The sequence below is a fragment of the Zeus faber genome, assembly GCF_960531495.2.
Source record: "Zeus faber genome assembly, chromosome: 20".
Lineage (NCBI taxonomy): Eukaryota > Metazoa > Chordata > Actinopteri > Zeiformes > Zeidae > Zeus > Zeus faber.
The window spans coordinates 1,997,108-2,020,661 of record NC_137207.1 but is presented as its reverse complement, the minus strand read 5'-3'; the positions used below and the strand labels follow the sequence as shown (position 1 = coordinate 2,020,661).

General features: G+C 39.7%; 1 protein-coding gene across 2 annotated transcripts in view; it reads right to left on the bottom strand.

Annotated features, from left to right (window-relative positions):
• Positions 1 to 3,767: 3,767 nt before the first annotated feature.
• The window catches only part of cops3 (COP9 signalosome subunit 3), a 34,205-nt gene continuing 14,418 nt past the window's right edge, over positions 3,768 to 23,554 (bottom strand). For both annotated transcript variants that reach the window (XM_080021051.1, XM_080021052.1), the window contains 7 exons: positions 12,717 to 12,896; positions 11,751 to 11,891; positions 7,549 to 7,722; positions 6,705 to 6,791; positions 6,280 to 6,393; positions 4,823 to 4,903; positions 3,768 to 4,176 (listed from right to left, as the gene is read on the bottom strand). In XM_080021051.1, coding sequence (XP_079877177.1) covers positions 4,123 to 4,176; positions 4,823 to 4,903; positions 6,280 to 6,393; positions 6,705 to 6,791; positions 7,549 to 7,722; positions 11,751 to 11,891; positions 12,717 to 12,896 — 831 coding nt within the window. In that variant the 3' untranslated portion in view covers positions 3,768 to 4,122. The remainder of the gene's footprint in view (positions 4,177 to 4,822; positions 4,904 to 6,279; positions 6,394 to 6,704; positions 6,792 to 7,548; positions 7,723 to 11,750; positions 11,892 to 12,716; positions 12,897 to 23,554) is intronic.

Sequence of the window (23,554 nt, the reverse complement as noted above, 5' to 3'; positions counted from 1 at the left end):
AAATACATGAAGACTAATTTTCAAACAGTCTTGTTTACTGATGAGTGCCGTGGAACCCTGGATGGTCCAGATGGATGAAGTAGTGGATGGTTGGTGGATGGCCACCGTGTCCCAACAAGGCTGCAACGTCAAGCAAGGAAGTGGCGGAGTCATGCTTTGGGCCGGAATCATGGGGAGAGAGCTGGCAGGCCCCTTTAGGGTCCCTGAAGGTGTGAAAATGACCTCAGCAAAGTCTAAAGAGTTTCTGACTGACCACTTTCTTCCATGGTACAAAAAGAAGAACCGTGCCTTCCGTAACAAAATCATCTTCATGCATGACAATGCACCATCTCATGCTGCGTCATTGGCTGCTATGGGCGTAAAAGGTGAGAAACTCATGGTGTGGCCCCCATCCTCCCCTGACCTCAACCCTACTGAGAACCTTTGGAGCATCCTCAAGCAAAAGATCTATGAGGGTGGGAGGCAGTTCCTATCAAAACAGCAGCTCTGGGAGGCTATTCTGACGTCCTGCAAAGAAATTCAAGCAGAAACTCTTCAAAATTCAATGGAGGCAAGAATTGTGAAGGTGATAGCAAAGAAGGGGTCCTATGTTAACATGTAACTTGGCCTGTTAAGATGTTTTTGATTTAAATAGCTTTTGGTTTCAGTAAATATGACCTCCTAATGCTGCAAATTCAACAAATGACCATTTTCAGTTCTTTACAACCTATAAAATGTTTTGAAACTCTGTTGTGCATAATAATTTGGAACAGTGCATTTTGAGTTTTTTATATTTGAAAATAATACTGTTATCATTGGGAGGTTTGTTCAATAACATTCAAATTAAACCCTAATGGTTGATGACTTGAAAATTATACTCACTGTCATTTGCATGGACAATTTAGGAAAATCAGAGAAAAATATAACTTGCATAATCATTTGGAACACGGTTTATTTCTCTCCCTTTTCCTTCATCTCCTTTCCCTGGCTCCTTACTAACCTCCATCACTGTCTTTCGTACTGCTCTAACCATTTGTTGGTGATTGCTTCTATCTTGGCCAAACCAACTCGGCACTTCCCTTTCTTTAACTCTTTTCTCTGCCCTCTTGTCTTTGGCTTTGTGATGTTTTATGTTAGTCTCCATCTCGTTAAGCTCCACTTGGGACCCCTTCCCCTTGCCTTCCACTGACCTTCCCTTCGCTGCTCCCATGGCCGGCCCCCATATATCCTTGTTGTGTGCCGAGCGATAGAGACTTAAGTATTTCTGGTATCTCGTCTAGCTTCCTTGTTCTAATTAGTACAATTACAGTCCTATTATTTTCTCGTGGTGACTCCAGAATGCTTTTTTTTTTTTTTTCCCCTTTGGTTTATCTGTCACGCAACATTTGCTCCTAGGGAACGTTTGGGAAGTCTTCTTTGTTTGAGTTAGATGAACACATTTGGTGATCTGCCAAACAGCTGTGCATCTTGACAATGCTCTGTGCCCTCCTTGTCTCTGTATGTCTGTCCGTAGTGTGTATATGGTCACAGTCCAGTCAGGCAAAAAATGTGTGCATGTGGTTGCATCTCTGAGTCCTTCCCTTTTTTTTTCTCCTCCCCCGCCCCCTCAGTAACTGGTACTGTGCCACGATCCACAGTGTGAATAATGCTAATCAAAATAACACCAGGAATCCCTTCACCCATGCGTTGGTTGTTCTAATTATCTCTACGTGTTTTTCTGACCCCCCACCCCATTCCAGGTTGTCCATGTATTTTTTTTTTTTTTTTTTTATCTTCTACCTATCTGGCATTCTCTTTAGATAACTTTTCCCCCAATAACTTTTGTTCCTGTATTTCAATTTAGAGAAAGAAAATGCATTTATTTTGACAGTTTATTAATGTACTAATGTGAATTTAAAAAATATTTTTGACAGACCTTCTCCACAAAACTCATGACAGTTAATTTAAACTTTGGGCCATTGCAAAGTAAAATCACATGTTTTATGTGTTTTATATGTGAATGGTCTTAGATTCATGGTGTTTTTGTAATAATAGTAATTATCTGTACTTGGGCTTTTCTTTATCGTTTTTAAAGATAGGGTAATTCTTCTTTTTTTTTTTTTTTTAGAGGTGTATGACTATTCTAACAATCAATATATCTTAAAAGTAAAATACATAAATAATAAAATACATTTTTTGGCGCCCCTGCTGCCAGAAAATAAGCACTCCCCCCCCCCCCAGCCCCCACAGTGCAGGTTCTGTTCAGTCAGAGTAATTACAACATACACGCCGTTGTCTCTTACTAGACTAGGAATACTATATTTATTTTTACTACATACTATAACTAATATTTTCTTCTATAACTTTTATAACAAACCTCTGTATATTACTCTATTTTCCATAACCACAAACTCACCAATAGATTACATTTAATATACAACAAACTTTTTCCTCTCAGTACTGTAACTGTGACTATGGATGTGCTATTTTACGCCTATTCTCTTTGGTTCTTCTGTGTGTTCGGTGGCAGATAGTGTTAAACCTCACCAATCCTCTGGCATATACGAGACACACCACACACCAACCGATTATACTGTAGCAACATTCAACAAAGGATCACTCATTCTTTCTTCACCATGGACTTTTATAAACACACATGCAAATAGGTTATTTGCATCAGTTTCTGGTTTAGTTCCTTTTTCTGATCAAAGTTGGAATTATGGTAAACAAAAAAAAATTAACTAGGTGAATATTTTAGGTTCGTTGGAGACTTTGCCGATACCTTCAGCCTGGGTGGAGTCCTGCACTCACACACAAAACCGAATTAACCGAAAAAAAAGGCTTTGCTTACCTTAAAAATGTTTTTGTCAATGGTGTCTCCGAAGTACAGGCTAGTTCCTCTCAGGCCCACCGGAAAACACCGGAACCGGACCAGAGTCTGATGCGATCAAGATTGTGTATTGGAAAAACAAATGCAACAGCAAACTCAAGAGTTAGCTTAGCAAAAACAAACTTATTCTATCCCCTTGTTTCTCTTGATTTATAGTTGTGGAGAAGCTTCTAGATTCTGCTTCCAGTTCTCCACTTTGAAGCTGCTGACATGGGGGCATCCCGCGGGACTCGGGAACAGCGTATTCAGATCGCCAGTCGGCTTCACACACCCCCAAACCCATTCCGAAAAAAAAAGGGTTTCAGATACAAAGATAAGTCATGCTTCCAGCATCGGAAGCCCACGTGCTGGAGCACGTCGATGCGGTTCTCACATTAAACCATCACCCCTCGCCCTCCCATATTTTGGCCGTGTCTTGGCACTTTGGCACGTGCCTGCCTGTGTGGTCGGTTTGTTTTACTCAAATGTTTTGCGTTGGATTCCAGGAGCCTATGTTTGGAGCTCGTCAAGCCCACCTCCTTCAAAATGGAAGGCCAATAGGGGAGCAGCGTTGCCCTCAGTTGGCATAATTGACTCTTCTATCAAACTGACTGTTTGACAGGGGCCGATTGTTCTCTTTATGAAAGCTGCTGCACTGTATGTATGAGAATGCGTATGAGTGTTAAAATATATGTACTCTGAGAACGCACTGTTTGGCTCCCATTTAACTTCTAGTATGTGGGCCGCAAACACTTGAGATTTTAAGTGGGTCGCGAGTCTGAAAAGGTTGGGAACCGCACCGAACAACTTGTTATCTTCAAAAGAGTTCATATCCCAATTTTTCAATGTCTGCCATGGATTAGCAACCTTAAATGTAATGCCCTTAATGGAATGGCGATCATGCAGCACAAAAAAAAAGCAATTATTCACACATTTTACTTTTTGAACAAATAAGTCCAGTCTTTATTGTTGTGGTATCTGTTAATGCAGCGGTGGTGTGCCCACCTGAAACATTGATAAATAAAAACACTGACATTTTTTTATTTTCGTTAAGGATCTTTTGTTATCCTCACGATGCTGTGAAGAATAAAAAAATTCATTATCATCATTCCATACATCTAGATTTTCCTTTGACCAATGTCCATACACAATAGAATGTTTGATTGACTGTTCATTTTCCTTAAAAAAAAAACAAAAACAAAACAAAAAAAAAAAACACAAAAAGAAAAGCCGACTCATCCCGGGGCTAACGTGTAGGGTGTGGCGGCAGTGGTTCTCTCCACGTCCAACGGCCCTCAGGAGTAACTTGACGTTTTGCTACCAACGTCGTCTTCCTGCGATCCCATACTCTGAAAGGATCAGTTACACAAGTGAGGAACATCAGCCAGAGGGAATGACAGGGTACGTTAAAGCTGCATGAAATTAAATTCAAGGAAATAACAATTGATGTAAACACCCCTTCAAATAAATGATTTTACATCTACCTGCGGTGGCCGAGAATCAAAGAAAATACAATCAATTGGGAAACATTTCCACAAAATTTAGAAATCCTTCAGTGTTTATTCATTTCATTAGCAGAAATGTAATTAACACAGCTTGAATATAGCAATATTTAGTTTTGCGGCTTTTAAAGGCAAGTCTGTAGGCTACCGATTTGATTATCAACGAATGAATATCACTTTCATCACAAGTGCTCCACTTTTCATATTGGCCAATGCAGAGTAACTTTGCATTTACCTTTCTAAACTAGAGCAAAATGGGAATGGTTAATGTTACGATTCAAATGTTAAAAAGGTAAAGCAAGTTTCTTGGCCTGTCTGAGACATTTTCTGTTGGAGTACTGTCAGATAGAGCATCACCTGTCTGTCAAATCTTCAAAAAGAGAGAAACCTTTCATCAGTGCCGAGAATGGGAGGTTGTTGCAAAGATAGGTGCATGCATTCAGAATGGCATACAAACCAAGTTAGTGCTTAGTGAAGTGCCCCCCACCCCCACCTTTTGGACAAACTGCGGGTTTACTGTGATTTCTTGATCCATTGACTTTAACTTCTCATCCAGCTCTATACACTTCAGCATCTGAAGATGTAGAAAAATCACACACACACACACACACACACACACACACACACACACACACACACACACACACACACACACACACACACACACACACACACACACACACACACACACACACACACACACACACACCAAAACAACTCAAGGTTATTTCACTCTTGGAATATACACTCACTGAGAACTTCATTAGGAACACAATACTGAGTAGGGCCTCCCTTTGGTTTCAAAACAGCCTTAATTCTTCTTGGCATGGATTTGACAATGTTTTTATAGGTTCTGGTCCATGTTGACATGATTGTATCACGCAATTCCTGCAGATTTGTCAGCTGCACATTCATGCTGCGAATCTCCCGTTCTACCACGTCCTAAAGGTGCTCTATTGGATTTAGATCTGGTGAATGGTAAGGCCACTGAAGAACACTGAACTCAGTCATGTTCATGAAATAAATTTTAGATGACTTTTGCTTCATGACATGGTGCATTTTTTGTGGCCATGAAGGGATGCACCTGGTTAGCAACAATACACAAATAGGCTGTGGCATTCAAGCAATGATTGAATGGTATAAACATGCCCAGTGTGTGCCAAGAAAAAAATGCCCACACCATTACACCACCGCCGCCTGGACTGTTGACACTAGACAGGTTAAGTCCATGGATTCATGCTATTGCCGCCAATTTCTGACCCGACCATCGTCTGCCTCAGCAGAAATAGAGATTCATCAGACTAGGCTACGTTTCAACAGTCTGCAACTGTCCAGTTTTATTGAGCCTGTGCCTCCTGCAGCCTCAGCTTTCTGTTCTTGGCTAACAGAAGTGGAACCCGACGTGGTCTTCAGCTGTTGTAGCCCATCTGCCTCAAGGTTCGACGTGTTGTGCATTCTGAGATGTTTTTCTGTTTACCACAATTGTGCAGAGTGGTCTGAGTTACCGTAGACTTTGTCAGCTCTAGCCAGTCTGGCCATTCTCCGTTGACTTCTCTCATCAACAAGGTGTTTCAGTTCGCAGATGTGCCGCTCTCTGGATATTTTTTGTCTTTCGCACCATTCTGAGTCAACTCTAGAGAGTGTTGTGCGTGAAAATCCCAGGAGATCAGCAATTACAGAAATACTCAAACCAGCCCGTCTGGCACCAACAATCATGCCGCAGTCAAAAACACGGATCACATTTTTCCCCCATTCTGATGGTTAATATGTACATTAACTGAAGCTGCTGACCCGTATATGAATGATGTTATGCATTGCACCGCGGCCACACGATTGGCTGATTAGATAATTGCACGAATTAATAGGTGTTCTTATTAAAGTGCTCAGTGAGTGTGCATATGCTTGCTTACATATGCCAGCTGAACCAGAGAAAGTGAACATTTTTCATACCTCTTGGTCAATTTTGTGAAGCATTGCAGGGTTATTGTACTTTTCTGGGTTGTCGTGGAAACAGACCATGCCGTCCTTCTGGTTGATGCTGGCGTAGATCTCGCCATCTTCAATCTAGAATAGTAACAAGCAGGCACAGGGTCAAAGAATGAAAGCAGATTTCATGTCCGTCTTTGCCATGTTGCTTTTGCGCGCGCGCGCGCACACACACACACACACACACACACACACACACACACACACACACACACACACACACACACACACACACACACACACACACACACACACACACACACACACACACACACACACACACACACACACACACATATATCATTATGGCTTTTTCGTTTCACTTTTGTGACCGCAAGTGAGTCCAACTCTACCACTCCACACACTAGTTTCTGTCTCGCGCGACCCACCATGTGCAAGACATATTTTTCTGCCTCTTGTGGTCCGGAGAGCTGCACCCTACTGGCCATATCCTGCAAGGACAGTGTCAGGAAGGTCTGCAGGGGCCAGTGACCCAAAAAAAGAGAGAGAAAAAAAACGGGGGGGGGGGGGGGATTAGCGTGCCAGTGTGTACCGATAGTACAAAACCACCACAAGTGTGGAATTGAAACGATAGGCCGTAAAAGATTCCAGTCTGTAGAACAATCATCACCAATGTTTTGAAAGTTATGGTTGTAAATGAAGGTTTTTGAATCCGCAACACGCATATTTATGTAAGAATGTGCAAAAGAAGCATTTTAATGTATAAAAAAACTGATAAGCAAAATGTACAGCAGTACATCACGTTTCATAAGAAGCTAAATAAATATGTGCATGCGTAAAAACATTCGGACAAAGAGGGATTTCGCGTGTGTCGTTTGTGCAAGTGAGAGCAACAACCTGAGCAATAATTGAACAAAGAGAACTTTAACTGATTCGCATCGATCTGCAGGGACACCAAAAGACTGTCCTTTTCCTTTGGTGTGTCATTATTTGACCGTTGCCGGGGACGGTAGCTCAGGCGGTAGAGCTGGTTGTCTAGTAATCTAAAGGTTGCTGGTTCGATCCCAGGCTCCTCCTGCTAGCATGCTGTAGTGTCCTTGAGCATGACACTTAACCCCTAATTGCTCCTGATGGCTGCGTCCGTCGGTGTTTGAATAATTGTAAGTCGCTTTGGATAAAAGCGTCTGCTAAATGCAATGTAATGTAATGTAATGTTGCCAAAATAGTTACCAGGCTGCTTTAAATGGAGGGAAACACTCTCACACTGCCCACCTTGGTCAGCCTCTGGATGTTCTTCTTGTAGAGTGAGGAGAGGCACTGTTTGACCAGGCCGGTGTTGTTATCCCGTGTAAACGTCTCGCCGTGCTTGTTGACCAGGTTACGCAGCTCTCCTGGGTTGTTGGTGGCATACACCTGGGCTAGCTCATGGTAGGCATTGCTCAGGGGCTGTAAGGGAGCACACGGTGGACACAAGGTGAGCCGGCTGGCGCTTGGCTTTATTTATTCTTTTGCGATAAAGCACCATGCAGGATTTGACAGGTTCACAGTTATTACTGGGCTGTGTTTGATACACAAGTTTAATACCTGAGAAGTTTGATTTCTCCAGTGTCAGAAAGACAAATAGTTTCTCAATAGCAGACCTGGGCATTTTACGGCCCGCAGGCCAAATCCGGCCCTTTGGGTGTCCCTATCCAGTCCACATGAGGTCAATCATAAATGAGAACATAAATGAAAAAGTATTTAAGCTATGCACGCAATACAACCGTGTTGCTTTTATTTTGAAAATCTTGCCTTTTTTTTTTTTTTTTTTTTTTTAAACAGCTACAAGTGATGCTGGCCAGCGGGCCCTCACGATGTCAGCTCACGCGTTTTTAAGACATGGACTGCTAAATATTTATTTACAGAAGTCAAAGGTAAAGCCGTGTGCTTAGTTTGTGGTACACAGGTCGCTGTGTTCAAGGATTACAATTTGAATCGCCACTACGTGACCAAACACGAGGAGAAATACAAGAACTTGTCTGATCAAGAGCATGCAAGAGAGTCGGATGCCTTGCTGGCTAAGCTGCAAAACCAACAAGGACATTTTAATAAACTTTGCACATCCAGAGATGCAGCTGTCAGGACAAGTTATGTCAAATCCCACAAAATCGCTAGAATAAGTAAATCGTTTTCTGATGGAGAGTTTATTAAGGATTGTTTGTTGAACTCTGCAGCACTCATATGCCCGGAGAAAAAGGGAGCATTTGAGAACGTGCCCCTCTCCCGACACACTGTAACAGGGAGGGTTGAGGACATTGTGGGAAAACTGGAGCTTCAGCTAAGAACAGAGCAGTCAACTTTGACTATTTTTCCCTGGCTTTTGATGAGAGCTGCAATGTACCTGACACTGCCCAGCTACTCATCTTCTTACGTGAGATAACTACAGACTTTAAAATCACGGAGGAGCTGGCAGCCATGCAGTCAATGAAAGGGACAACAACTGGGAGTGATTTGTTCACAGAGGTAAATACATGTTTGGACAAGTTAGAACTGAAATGGGACAAGCAACAGATGGTTGTCCAAATCTGACGGGGAAAAATGTTGGACTTTTGAGAATGAAGGATAAAGTGACAGAAATGAACCCTGAAGCAGATATTGACATTTTTGCATTGTATACATCAAAAGCGTTGTGCAAGTCAGTGTTGAAAATGAACCATGTTGTTGATGTTGTAACTAAAATAGGTAACTTCATCAGGGCAAGAGTATTGAACCACAGACAGTTGGTTGCACTTTTGGAGGAAAATGAGACTGAACATCGTGACATAAGCTACCACACAGCTATCAGGTGGCTCAGCCTGGGCAAAGTGCTGAAAAGTATCTGGGACCTGAGAGGAGAGATTCACGAGTTCTGTGTAAAGAAAGGAAATGCCATCCCACAGCTTTCAGATGCAGACTGGATGGCAGACCTTGGTTTTGCTGTACATGTAACTGCACTAATGAATGAACTAAATGTCAAACTGCAAAGCAAGGGCTTTCTTGTGCATGAAATGTACAGCGCAGTGAAGGCTTTCATGAGAAAGTTGCAGATTCTCTCAAGCCAAATGGAGGACGATATTCTCATCCCACTTGCCAACACTGAAGAAAGCCACATCATCAGCTGATCACCTCCAGAGGTACTCATCCATGTTAGAAGCTCTGCATGGTGAGTTTTCAAAGCGATTTCAAGACTTTAAAAGAGTTGAGAGTGAAATGCACATGGTTTCTTCTCCCTTAACTTGCAGTGTGGATAATGCACCCAATGATGTGCAGATGGAACTCAATGACCTGCAGACGGACACATTTCTGGCAGGGCACGTTAGATCAGTCTCACTGCTTAATTTTTACTCTTCCCTCAAAGGGGAGAACTTTCCACACATGAGAAGGCATGCTAAAATATTCTAGTCTTCTTTGGATCTACCTACGTATATATACACAGACATTCTCTGTGATGAAGTTCAACAAATGCAGACACAGGTCCTCTATCACTGATGATCAGCTCTCAGCTGTCCTTCGCATATCCACCTCAGACATTCAGTCAGATTTCAATGCACTTGTTCAAGCCCAAGACAGACTGGATTTTTACCAATTAACAAGCAAAAAGAACTGAAAAACATTAAAAGCACTTATTGCTTTTTGAATTAAGTTGACCAATTGCTTATCTTTAACATACTGCAAAACACTTTCAGTATTTGTGAAGATTAACATGTTAAAAATAAAATGAAACACTGATGTAATGATTGTTTTTACTATTTATTACTTCTATAGGAGTATTTTCCTATTTGACCTACACCACAATTTCATGTATTTATATAAATATTGACGGAAGATCCTTATTCTTCTGATTACCAGTAGCAGCAAATCAAAATATATAATTTAATGCTTTTTAGAATGGGAGAAAATTTAATATTGAGCAGAATTAAGTTCAAGTTATGGCTGGTTCGGCCCTCCAACACAGCTGAGGTTTCTCATGTGGCCCCTTGTAAAAATTAATTGCCCACCCCTGCGCAATAGTATAGCATTTGGCAAGGTTGTTCTGTGAACAGTTATACAGTAAATTATGCGAACCAACAATTATTTCAACACTGGAATAAGACCTGGGTTGAAAAATAGCGAAGCCATCCTTTAAAGGTGTTAAAGCAGCACTTTGTAACTTTCGGTATATGACGCACCTACTGTTTCTGAGTGCAACTGCACTTTTATACCACTCCGTCCGGTGTCCGAAGATAATTTATTTTACCGGACAAATTTGAACCTCATCGTTCATCTTTCAATAACAGTCTGTTACAAACGCAGTGCAATGTACACCTAGGCTACAGCGTCCATTGCAAGGACCTCACCGCTTCCCGGAGCCGCGGGGAGAGGGCGCAGGGAGGGACGGGGCCCCCTGCTATTGGTGGAGGTATCAGATATGCTCAGACTGGCAGATCAACTCACACACGTGGTGAAACAAACCCTGTGGCCCAATGAAAGTGAGGGCCGGCATGTGCCAGCTGAGGTGCGAGTGCCGGGCGCACTACTGGCCCGGCTTGCCACACCATCGGGGATGTGGAGCACTGCTACGTTTTGAGTATTATTTCTGGAAATTTTCACCGGCAAATTAATAATTTATCACAAAAAATATGCATTGTACCAGGCAAAAACGGCAATTACCGGAGCCAAACATCAAGCAAGTGAGGTAGTGCACAGAAGTTACAAGCAAGTACAAGAACAGCCATTTGGGATGTGGGTGGGAATGAAAGAGGTACCATTCTCCATATTACAAGTCAGTTTACCATCAAAATGATTTTGAAGCTGTTATTTTAAGGTAAAGTTACATAGTGTTGTTTTTGAGAATCCAAACATGTCGATTCAAGTCAGCTATTCTTAAATTGGGGTCATACATTTGGAAAGGTATTTGGAGAAAAAAAAAAAAAAAAAAAGGTATAATAAATAAATTAATAAAATGTTGTAATTTTTCTTTTGTGTACGCCAAAGATTTTTGGGAAGAAAAAAAAAACATGTAAAAAATGAAAAGTTTTAAATTATTTTTTGTGTCATTTGAAGGGGTACATCTTTACATTTTTTGAAATACAATGTTTATGCAATATATACGTATTTAAATATCTCCCTTTAGGTGATTCGTGCTACAATGTTACTTGTTAATTTGGATACATTGTTTTTATATTCTGTATTTTGAAATGGTGCAATACAAATATTTCAAATACATTTCCCTTGATTGGTGTAGAAGTGTGAGAAATAAGCCTTACATCAAAATATTCTTTGGGTTATGGTTGAAAGAAGTTTGAGAACCTCTGGATCGAAGTGTTGCCTAAGCAAGTGGATAAAGAAAAAAAACCCCTTTAAAATTAAAACCTAAACAAATGAAATCAAACCGAATGCCAGCAGTAACTTTTAACCTCACGTGCAAACCGTTCTGTAACCCTTTGATCACAACCCCCATCCCAGTGTGTGCGTACCTTGATGAACCTTCCTACTATCTGTGAGGTGTATTTGGGGAGCTGCTGTACTTTCCCGTGCAGAATGAGCGAGACAAGGATGTACTTCTTGTAGGCTTCCAACATGATGTGGCTTACTGCCATGGCAGGAGTGGTTATTGCCTGAGAGAAGGGTAAAGAGAAGAAACATTAGAGTCGGTCTGCAAAGACAACATTGATATGCTGCTCATTAATAATAATATACTATATATTTTTAAAATCATCATTCAGGGCATAACTTGGATAAATACGATCAGACGTTCTGTAAGTTATTTTAAGTAAAGCTCAGTAGCCTGTTTATTTAAGGAGCTGCTTGTTTCAAAGATGAGTTAATAGGTGTTAAAATGTGCATTGATTCAATACCAAACACTGACATCTGTGTATTTTTTTAAGGAAGGAAGAGGAGCTGTTATCCAAGTCATGTATGATCTTTGGTGAGCACAATTTTCACGATAATAATTCAACAATTCAATAGAAAAAATGCTTGAATTTCTCCCTCTGGGAGTTTGTTGGTTTTTTTTTTCTTACGTCTTACTTACTGCTACCGCTTGGAACACCCCCCCCCCCCACCACTTTCTACACTTATTTTAGAAATGTTGCAGCAATTCAGTCAAATTGCAAACTTTCGCAAATATTATGGATGCTTGCAGCAATTATTGCATGGCAAAATTTAGATTTCGAGTCAGGACTGAAAGTATTAGTTCCTGAAGTTCAGGAACTTGTATTGTTACCATACATAGGTATTGGAAGATTTCATGCAGATACGCTGAGATGTTTCTCTTCTGGCCTGAGGTTTTGACTGGCTCCTCAGCACTTACAAAAAAACTGAAGGTTGCGTGTAGGAAAGCGTCTAAAGGAGTGCTTTTGTAACTTTTTAAATGAGCAACTTTTTCGTCTTTTGGTCTGAATTTGGAAAGATTATAATAAAGCAACAGAAGGCGGCAGTACCTGTTCATAAAAATACAGTGCTCGTTCAAAGTTTTTCAGGCCTGTGTAGATCATACCACCGTAGTAGTAATAACATAAAAAGTGCTTCGCGTCGTAGGCTCCATTCTCCTTGCAGATATCCATCATGTCAAGCTCCAGAAAGGGAAGGGCGGGTTTAAAGCACTTCGCTAACAAGCACAGCTTCAAAAAAGAAGAGACAGATTAGTACCGCAGTGGTGAAAACTTCTGTTGGCTGTTTTACCAATAGGACTGAGAAATGGCTGCCTGCACTCACACTGGCAGTAACATGAGTGGCGGGAAGGCGTTGAGTACCAATGAGTGCTGGGATACTAGTTCTGTGTACGGAATGCCATACTATTTAGTACGACAAGTGTTAAGCATGTCTGAAACAACAATATACTGAAATAGTAGGTGAAAAGTACCAGGATGACACACTACATCTGGCGAAATATTGTAACATAACATGCTGAAAGAAAGCATCAATGTTGTCCTTTTTACTCAAATACTAAAGTAGGCCGGACGATAGTACGAACATGTCGTGTGTAGCAAACCATACCAGACACTTATGTTTATTTACATGATGTAAATAAAGAAAAGGAACAATGTGTGGACGAAGAATGTGTGGTGAAGTTTATTATTATTTATCATATACACACGTGGCACACTGTAATTTAACATACCGGCCCACAGACAAGTTAACATAATCAGCTGTGCAAGTGCTGCTCCCTGTTTATTTCTCTTTATAGATGTGTACATACTGTATATTCTTTTTCATTTATATGCCTTTTTTGACTCCCACTGGTGTTGTTCTGGAGAAAATGAAGGTTCTTCACACACCTATGTAGAGGAACTGGAAGTCTTCAAAATACGAGATTCCTGTACACCGTTGAATCTTGCAATTAAAATACACTCATTAAATGAAGTGAGGTTTCGGTCAAGCAATCTTAATTTTGAATCATCTGCAACTTCCGCTGCACCAATTCCTCCCTGGGGATCAATAAAGTTATCTTTTCTTATAGTTCAAGTCAAGTCAATTTATAAAGCTCTTAATCACAACAGTCTCAAAGGGCTTAACAAACCTACATTTCACATAGAAATATCAGAATGCTCTCATACTGGGCCTCATTCACGGCGTAAAAATGTTCTTACTTTGCGCACAAAAGAGATGCATATGTTGACAAATCTGAACCATTGTAAATTGCCAGTCAGCGCTCCCGAGTGCTAGAGTGCTGACTGAACCAGAGTTTTGAGATGCAGTGACCAACCAATGGAAGATTCGGACATGGTGGTCTCGTGTGGCGTGGTTGGTCTGGTGATAAAGTTGCAGCTCCAGGTTATTACTTACATAATAACAGTATAAATTACCAATAATTAATCATAAAAGAGCTTCTTTTGCCAGTGGAAACCAGGTGATCAGCCATTAATCACTCTCACTAAACAGATCATTGATCACTACCAGTAAATACATCCGGTGATCTCTATAGATACTCTCTCCTGAAGTCTCCTATCAATATTTATAAAGCAAAATAATCCATTTTCAAACCTGCTTGTACAAACCCCAATTCCAATGAAGTTGGGACAGTGTGCAAAACGTAAATAAAACAAGAATACAATGATTTCAAGCAAGATCGGGAAATAATTCCACCTACAAAACTTCGACAATTAGTGTCCTCAGTTCCCAAACACTTATTGAGTGTTGTTAAAAGGAAAGGTGATGTAACACAGTGGTAAACATGCCCTTGTCCCGAGTTTCTTGAAACATGTTGCAGGCTTCAAATTCAAAATGAACAAAAAAAAACAACTTTTATCAGTTTGAACATTAAATATCTTGTAATGCAAATCATTGTTTCATGTTTTTATTTACATTTTACATAACATCCCAACTTCCTTGGAATTGGGGTTTGTAGATTATGACTGGTTCAGACGGCTGTGTAAAGTTAACCAACTGCACATAAAGAATTAATTTACGGACGGGCATGCTCACGCATGCACGCGCACACGATTATTTTTATTTATACATGTACTCCTCACTCAACGACAGTTTGGACTTAGGACCAGCTCCCCTACCAGTCCGTATTGTATGCTCCGTACAACACCGTGGCGTGCGCGCTGTCTCGCGTTCTCGCGTCACGCATCACTGTTCTCAGTCTCGTTCCCACAGTCTGTCAGTATTCACTACACTGGCGTTCGCGATCTCCAAGACTGAAATAACGGTAAGGGGGCGGGTCTTCGCTCATCGACCAAGTCACTTAAAATGTTTTACTTTTATATTGTAGCATATTGACCCGAATATAAGACAGGTTTTTTTTTTCCTCCCTGGAAATACTTCTGAAAAAGTCTCATATTTGGTGTTGACTTTTAAATGTCAATATACGGTAGAATAATAAAAAATAAAGCTTGTGTATTAGAATGAGTGTTTCAGTTTGTTTCTGAACACATAACCTACAACTGTCTAACAACGCCGACACACCATCCTCGTCCAATCCACCAGATTAAGATCTGTGGCATACAAAAGTTTGATACTTACACCTTTTGTTCAGCGAGATGATCGTCACAAATGAACACAGCTTTTAAGATTTTTAAAGCATAAATGCAATCGCCAGAAGTAAAAAGCTAATGTTACTAACAAACAACACCATAGTCGCATGTCACCACCTCTACGTTGACCAGACGTCCTGGCTGTGTCTCCTGAGTTCAAATATCTGTAAAACATTAAAATGTCCCGGTTTCCAACAAAACCAGGAAACCATGAGAAATGGGGCCACTTTCTCCGTGACTCTCTCCCTGATCACCCTCTCTCCATGCGTTATGTGCAGAAAATAATCTTAACGAGTCTACGGGCTGTGCCCCATTCCTCCCTGCCCTGTCCCCAAACTGTTATTTGGAGGAATGGGGCATGGCAATCGTGGTGCACGGAGAGCCGTGTTCGAGTCAAACATACAAAAATATATTTATGATTCCCCTAATTCATAATTGCCCATTGAAATGTCATTATCCCTGTGCATTTTGTACGCTACTATCTTTTTTAAACTGTTATTGTAATGCACAATGACAATGACATGACTAAAAACGACTGCTCAACTTGAATAATCTCAGTCGACGGACGGGTTTCCAACTGAAATTATTCGACTCGTTGACTTTCAGGGGGCAGCCCTAATATATATATTAGCTACTAGATTCTGTAAAGGCGGAATAGTGAGTAGATGACTTTCCGTGTTCGGCGTGATGACATTTAATGTCCTCGACGGCCTCTAGTCTCATTTAGACACTTAATTAAAGAAACAATGGGATGGTAGCTCAGGCGGTAGAGCTGGTGGTCTAGTGATCCAAAGGTTGCTGGTTCGATCCCAGGCTCCTCCTGCTAGCATGCTGTAGTGTCCTTGAGCAAGACACTTAACCCCTAATTGCTCCTGATGGCTGCGTCCGTCAGTGTTTGAACAATTGTAAGTCGCTTTGGATAAAAGCGTCTGCTAAATGTAATGTAATGTAATAATTCTTCTGCCAAGTGATGTCTAAATTCTGTGGCATATGTTTGTTTGGTCACGCCCGACTCTTTCACAGGAGATCTTACATTCCTGTTTACCACTGTCACAAATGTTTTAGTTGTTATCTCTGGTTGTCTAGATCGTAAAAGGACCATTTGTATAAACATTCAACGTATGCTTTCCCGGCACCGAAAGTGTTCGATGTTTTCCTTGTTAAAACATGTTCTCAGCTGTTACTGAAGACAACAGCGGCTAATTGCAGAATGGAACACAACCTGCCATAGACTATAAAGGCCTCTTAGAGTAAAGGTAGACTGGTCAGAACACTGCTTTGGAGCAGGACTGAATCTCTCTTTATTCTGCAGAATAAATATCTTTAACACTCTTTTGTTTCCTTGTAGCGGGAAGATTAACCTCACCAACCACGCAGGAGAATTTCTCCAACAATCTTGCAACGAGGATGGGATTCTCTGCTTGGCTCTCTTCATGACCAGGTAATGTGCACAACGGCAGTCAGCAACCCACCGGAAGACATCCAAGAAGGAGTCACCTGGACTTGACGGCAGATCCAGAAGAGACAACACGAAATTCTGAACAAATTAAGGTGAGGACTTAATGAGATATTATACCGATTAGGAAAAGCTTTGAGTAAGCTTAGATATTGTATCGGGCAGGGAAGATCAAAGGAAAAGCTATTGTGAAAGAAATAGCTGAGTAAGCTTAAATATTGTATGGATCAAGTGGACCAATGAAGAAGCTTTGTTAAACTCAGAAACCCCCCCCCTCAGATAGACGAATCGCCAACAACTTAGGTTAGGAACGGGCAGTGGATGATTGGTCTGGAGGACCGTGGAAGTGGCCAATATTGCATCGATCAAGAGAATAGTGATTTGTTTGTTTATCTTTATTTTTTTTTATGTTACTCAATAATAAGTCGACATTATTGAAAACAATTATTATCGATGATTATTTTAGGGTAGGTGACAAACTTCTGGTGTTGTAAAAATAAAAAAATAAATAGCTAAGGTAAAATTGATAATAAAAATAAATAAATAAATACAAGAATAATACGTTGAATAATATGTTTATTTATTTATTATTTTGGAGGTACTGATAATCTGGCTATGCGACCTACTTTCTAACAAGTTTCAGTAAGTTTTAAATAGTTAGGTAGAGGACAGAATTCAAGGGCCCATAGTGTGACTATTTGCAGTAGAAAACACTTTCACATGAATCTTGTGTGATCCAATTGGTGTCTGGGGCATGTGACTGGCTGGCCAATGGATCACTCTGGAACACGTATGGATGAGATGAGTTTGGAGAGATTCTATCAGAGTCTTGGGGTATGTTTAGCTACCTGGCTGATAAAAATCTTTATGAAACAAGCAAATGTATAAACGCGAGATAAGCATGGTATGTGTGTTGTACATAACATGTCAAACTAGTTTCACACGAGTCCTTGGTGTAAAAGTAGTGTTATAATCACAATATCTGGTAGGATTGGTAGAAAGGATATTGTAAGGTTTTAAATTAATTAGAAAAATTATAACAAGGCGAGAGAGAGCTGTATAGTTAGTGATAGACTGAAAGGGTTAGGATTAAATTATTAACATAAGGTGACGTTAAAGTCAATGAAAGCAGGAAAGTTTGCACATGATGCATTTGGGATTTCTTTCTTTAGGATGGAACTTGGAGCAAAGAGAGTTGTAAAAGTCATTTTAGTAGGATATTGGTTCAGCAGAGGAAGCTGCAGAACTGAATGATTTAACTCATAGTCAAATGGCGTACTATGTGATCACGGTTTACTCGTGGTGTTTAGCAGGCTAAATTAAAATCAAATTTAATTTAAGTGCCAGTTAAAAACAGTAGTCCGTGCTAGGGTACCGTATTTTCCGCACTATAGTCCGTGCGCCGTATAATACAGGATTATACGGCGCACTGTCAATGAATGGTCTATTTTCGATCTTTTTTCATATATAAAGCGCACCGGACTATAAGCGCATTAAGCGAAACAAAACAGATAAGTCAGTCAGTCAAACTTTATTAAACGTGTTCACAATAACTCTCAACATTGTTCAAACGTTAATGAGCGTATTCACAATAACTCCCAACCTTGTTCAGTTGTAACACGTAAAAAAAACAGTCTGATACCGCTAAATCAAACGTTAGCGTATTCACAATAACTCTCAAAATTGTTCAGTTATAACACGTAAAATACAACACAATACACTCACTTTTTCAGTCCATTCCTTGTCCACAAATCCCTCAAATTCTTCATCTTCAGTGCCAGCATGCCCGGATCCCTCTCGTCATTATCCGAGTCAGTGTCGTTGCTGTTACCTGGCAGTTCATTGATGATTCCTGGACCCTGTTTTCCCCCACAGTGCGGTTCACGGGGATATCAAAGGTGAGGGGAACCTCGTCCATGTTGGTGATGTGCTCTGGCCGGATCTTCTTTGCAGTGATCTTGTTTTTGCATTATGCACGGAAAGTGGCCAGCTTTTCTTCGTAATCTTTTGGCAGTTGCTGCGAGACAGTAGTTCGTGTGCGGATGGAGAGATTACGTTTTTCCATAAAACGAAAGCACCAAGAAGGAACGCCTCGAAAGTCATTGATATTCATGGCCCGTGCTAACGCTGTTGCCTTCAGTTGAATAGAGACTGTAGAGACGCTTCAACCTGCTGCTCTCTGTTCAATAACCCACTGTTCAATTTTGTCTTCTAACTGTGGCCATCTCGCTTTGTTCCCTCAGAAACTCTGTGTGGTCTTCTTTACTTGGCGCAGGTCATCTTCTTGCTTCCTCCACTTCCGTACCATTGATTCATTAATATGGAATTCTCTCGCAGCTGCTCTATTCCCATGTTCTACTGCGTGACTGATAGCCTTGAGTTTGAAGTCCGCGTCGTAAGTGTGTCTCTTGACATGTGCCATTTTGGGGTGCTTATACACAAACACTGTAATATTATGGTGAAGCACAGTATGTATTACTCCGCGACGTTCCTGACTACGGTAGCCGTAATGCTGCAAGCAGTGCGGCTTTGTAGTTTACCAAAGTCATACTAAAACATGTTGACAGAGCGCCGTGTACCCCACAAAATCGCTTCGAGGTCAGTAAGCACAACCAGAATTAATCCATATATAAGGCGCTCCTGATTATAAGGCGCACTGTCGTTTTAAGTGCGCCTTATAGTCCGGAAAATAGTATGAACAGATATTGAATGGTTTGAACTGTTGGATTGTGCTTAGAGAGATGATTGTGATGACGATAAATGGTGGTGGTGAGTTGTAGCAGGTTATAAGTTGCTGGAAAGTGTTTTGTTCATAAATGCGACTTTAGTAAAGGTGAGGAGTATGGTTTGTGTTTTGTTAATATATTTTAATCACAAAGCATTCCAAATTGATAAAACTAAATTGATCAATATAAATTGGGAAAAATTGCTTACAAAATATATTAAGACAGCGCAGAGAGCAGATATGATGCATAGTAGCAGCAGAAATGCATTCGTTTTTTGGTTTATAAAATTCAGTTGTTCTTTTTAGATTAACTTTATTTTTTCCTTTTTGTGTTCCTGTGTTAAAGAGATCTGCTGGTTGACATAAAATAATACTTATCTATCCCACAGAGGGGTAGTCTGCAGTGTTACGGCAGTAACAAATTGGCATAATTGCATGAAGCATTATTAAATTGGTAATTCTAAATTAAAGGATACGATAAATAAGTAAATAGTATAGATTAAAGACTATACATTAAATAGTAATATTGCATGAGTGAATTGTCAGTTTGGTGTGTTATACAACAGTGTTTGTGTGTTTTAAATCCTTCTAGTTACCTTTTTTTCAGTAAGGCTGGTAATTGTTTAAGAATAATCACACAGAATTATTAATATTATTTATTTTTACTCTAGAAGTAATTTCAATTTGACATTGAATTAGCTGAGGTAGCTGTTGATATACAGTATAAAACTTAGCAAGTAGTTTAACAAAGAGGAATAATTGTTTTGTACACTAAAGAGGTAATGGATTGTGTACGTTCCCTTACTTAAAATTGAAACATGAATATAAATGTGAAATACGTTTGCCATTTCAATGGCTTTCAATTTGGGCATTCAAAAATGTTTACGTTTAAATTGAAAATATCTTGTGGATCGATTAATGTTGTAATTGCGTATTGGTGAAATAACCAACCCATCTATTCAGTTGTTTTATTTCCGCAGTTTTAAGCAGAAATCCACTGGCTGCAGTTTTGACCAGTGTAGATGTGACTGCGTCTGATTGGGAGACCTGGAGGACTGACAACCGGATTGATCAAAGAGAATTGCTTTACAATTGAGTAAGGCCATAACATGTCCAGCATTCAAAGGTCCTTGTAAATTATTTATATTATTGCTATTTGTATTTTAACTGATTTGCAAATCCGATTATTTAATAGGCTCAATTGGAATTATTTTGAGATGAAATGAATGCATGCATATACATGGAAATACCTAAACCTCATATTGAGCTCCATCATTAAAATTATTATAGCATCAGATATTATAGAGTGCCCTTTAGAACAACAATCATTTTGATTAGTTCCTATTTAAATATGACACTCTCCTTAATTTACTTAGTGGTTGAAGCAATGTTCAGAAGCTGAGTTAAAGATTACTGTGTTATCACTCAGGGACACTTGTTTTATGACACTGCTTTATATAGTGGTAGACCTCTCTTTCATCTTCTGATAAAGGTCTGAGAACAATACTTTAAGAACCTCAGGGCATTTCACACAGGCCCAAAGGACATTCCTATTTTCCTGATAGCCTGCCGACTCCCACATTTCCGAGAAGATCTGTGAAAACCTTGTGTTCAGAGATCCAGTTTGGCCAACATCAGGCTGAGTAACATTTTCTGGACAATGAACAAAGTTCTGTTATGAATTGCAAGCATTAACTCCTGCTGCTCCTCCCCTTCACCAACAAACATGAAGTGTTTGGCCTCCAAGTACAGCGAATGCACAATTGAAAAAGGTGTTGTGCACATTTGAGGAGCCTAATCAACTGTGCTCCTTTGGACCTGCATTCGGTGATGTCACTGCATCAGACAAAACATCAAGCTGAATGACTGCAATCAGAATTTCTACTCCAACTGAGAGCTGTGGAATGACTGAAGTCCTGCTGTAATGATATCCGTGTGATTCCCATGATGGGGATCTGTGTGTTTTCTCAGCCATTGTTTTATCAATCTGTCTATCCTGATAGTACACAGATTATTTAATGTTCACTAAAAACAAAAAAAGAAAAAAAAAAAAAAAAACATTCCTGTAAGAATATTGCCGAATTTAAATGTAATAATTTTCCAAAATTTTAGGAAAAGGTTTCGAAAAATTAGTAAATTCAATCTTTAAGTAGAAACCGAATTAGGCACATATTTTAGACGGAAGTGATGGCTTAATTGATTAGCAAATATGTTAAAATTAGCCCTTCTAGGTTTTAGATAGTCTTAATTTGAATGTTGGCTCTGTTTTATATATATATATATATATATATAAACTTTTTTTTTTTTTTTTTTTTTGGAGACTGCAGCATGATGTGACTTCGAGTTGAATACTCCCTGGCCAAAAGGTAAGACAAGCAGTTCAAAGCTTAGCACATAGTACATGTGATTTTTAGGGGTTGGTAACGTCAATTGACCATGAAATAATGGAAAGTTGATCAAATGATAAACACCAGTTAGGCTTCAATTAGATTGATGACTGCTGAGATCTCAGTTCTTAATTGTACCTTTAAGTGTATAAGTAAGAATTAATACTTAAAAAAATAAAATAAAAATTACAATATAGTATTGAACGCTTAATTAAAAAATATTTTATTATTTGAATCACATTTTTCCTTACCCTCTCAACTTATTGCCGAAGTGATATGGAGCCTCCGGTAATGTTTCTTTTGCCACATTACAGAAATCTGGACTGATTTTGATTTTATTAATGGCAGCACACTAATTTGAATATTGATGGTTTATTGATCTGCTTGTGTCATGGATACACTGGACTTGCTAAAACACTTCTAACAAGATGATCACATTATAACTCCAGCCGGCACAAAAGAACGTTGATTATTTTAGTCATGACATTGATTTTATTTGAATTTTTTTTTTTTTCATCTCCTCTGGGTCGCACCCTGGCCTTTCTTGGCTGTTGTTGTTATTGGTGTTTTTGGATCGTGGAATGAGGCAATGCTTGCCCAGCCATTAGAAGGGAGAATGTTTTGTTGCCTTTCAAACAAGCTTCTTGCTGGATTACTTTAACTGTGGATGAGAGAGATGGTTCTATGTTAGCTGCTGTTGTTGCAATCTTATGGAGATGAATTACGTCTTGTTGCATACTATGCTCGGAAACTTGGTGCCGGGGTTATTGGGTTGATACATGCTGTAGCCTTTATCTTGCTACGAAGCAAACCGGCTCATTTCTCTAAAGCAAAACCTCTCCATCCTTCAACTTGTGCAACTCTCACTTCGCTCACTCCAACTTCTCTTCTTCCCTCTTTTGGAGATTTACATGATTGCTTGACAGCGATAGCCGTTGTAGCTTCGCCTTACCCAGATCTTGCTACTGAAATTCCTGAAAAGTTCAACTACGATGATTTAAACTCACAAGTACAACAAACAGGAGGGTTTTTGTTTAGTTTGTCTGTCTGTCTGCCATCTGTATTTTTTTGTTGTTGTATAAAACAGTGTTTGTCTATCGATACGATACGCCCGTTGTTGTTACAACGGAAGAAGTTGATGACGTGATTAAGTCCGTTGAGGTTGGTAATTTTCAGATTTCAGATTTTCCAAGACTCACATTATTGATAGTCTACATTTTGTGGTGTTGTGCGTACTTTTAAAACTCCAAAATAATTCCACTTTTATAAAACATGTATTAAATTAAAGCTTTTTTTTGTTTTGTTTTTGTTTTTTTAACAAAAATAGTCGTGTGTTGTTGACGCTATTCGTGATTGGCCCATTCAGCATTATGTTAAGTAGCCATGAGGCTTTGTTTGGCCAGCAACCCTATTTGCCTTCTGGGAGGTAGCTGAATGAACCAAGTGTGGGTAAAACTTTGGAGGTGATTACCTCAGAATCACAATTTGCCACACCCTTGTCATTAACAAGTCATAGCTTTAAAGAAATTTGCTTGATTGGCACAAGTGACACCTTGTTTGGAAGCTCTGATTCTCCACTTTCAAATGATGCGAAAAAAAGACACCAAATGACACATTTCACATTTATCATATTTAGATTTTACTTTATGAATGGATTATGTTCAGGCAACATTTGAGAAATTCATTCTAGGAAAATTTTTAAAACCCTGCATGATTTACACTGTCAGTTATT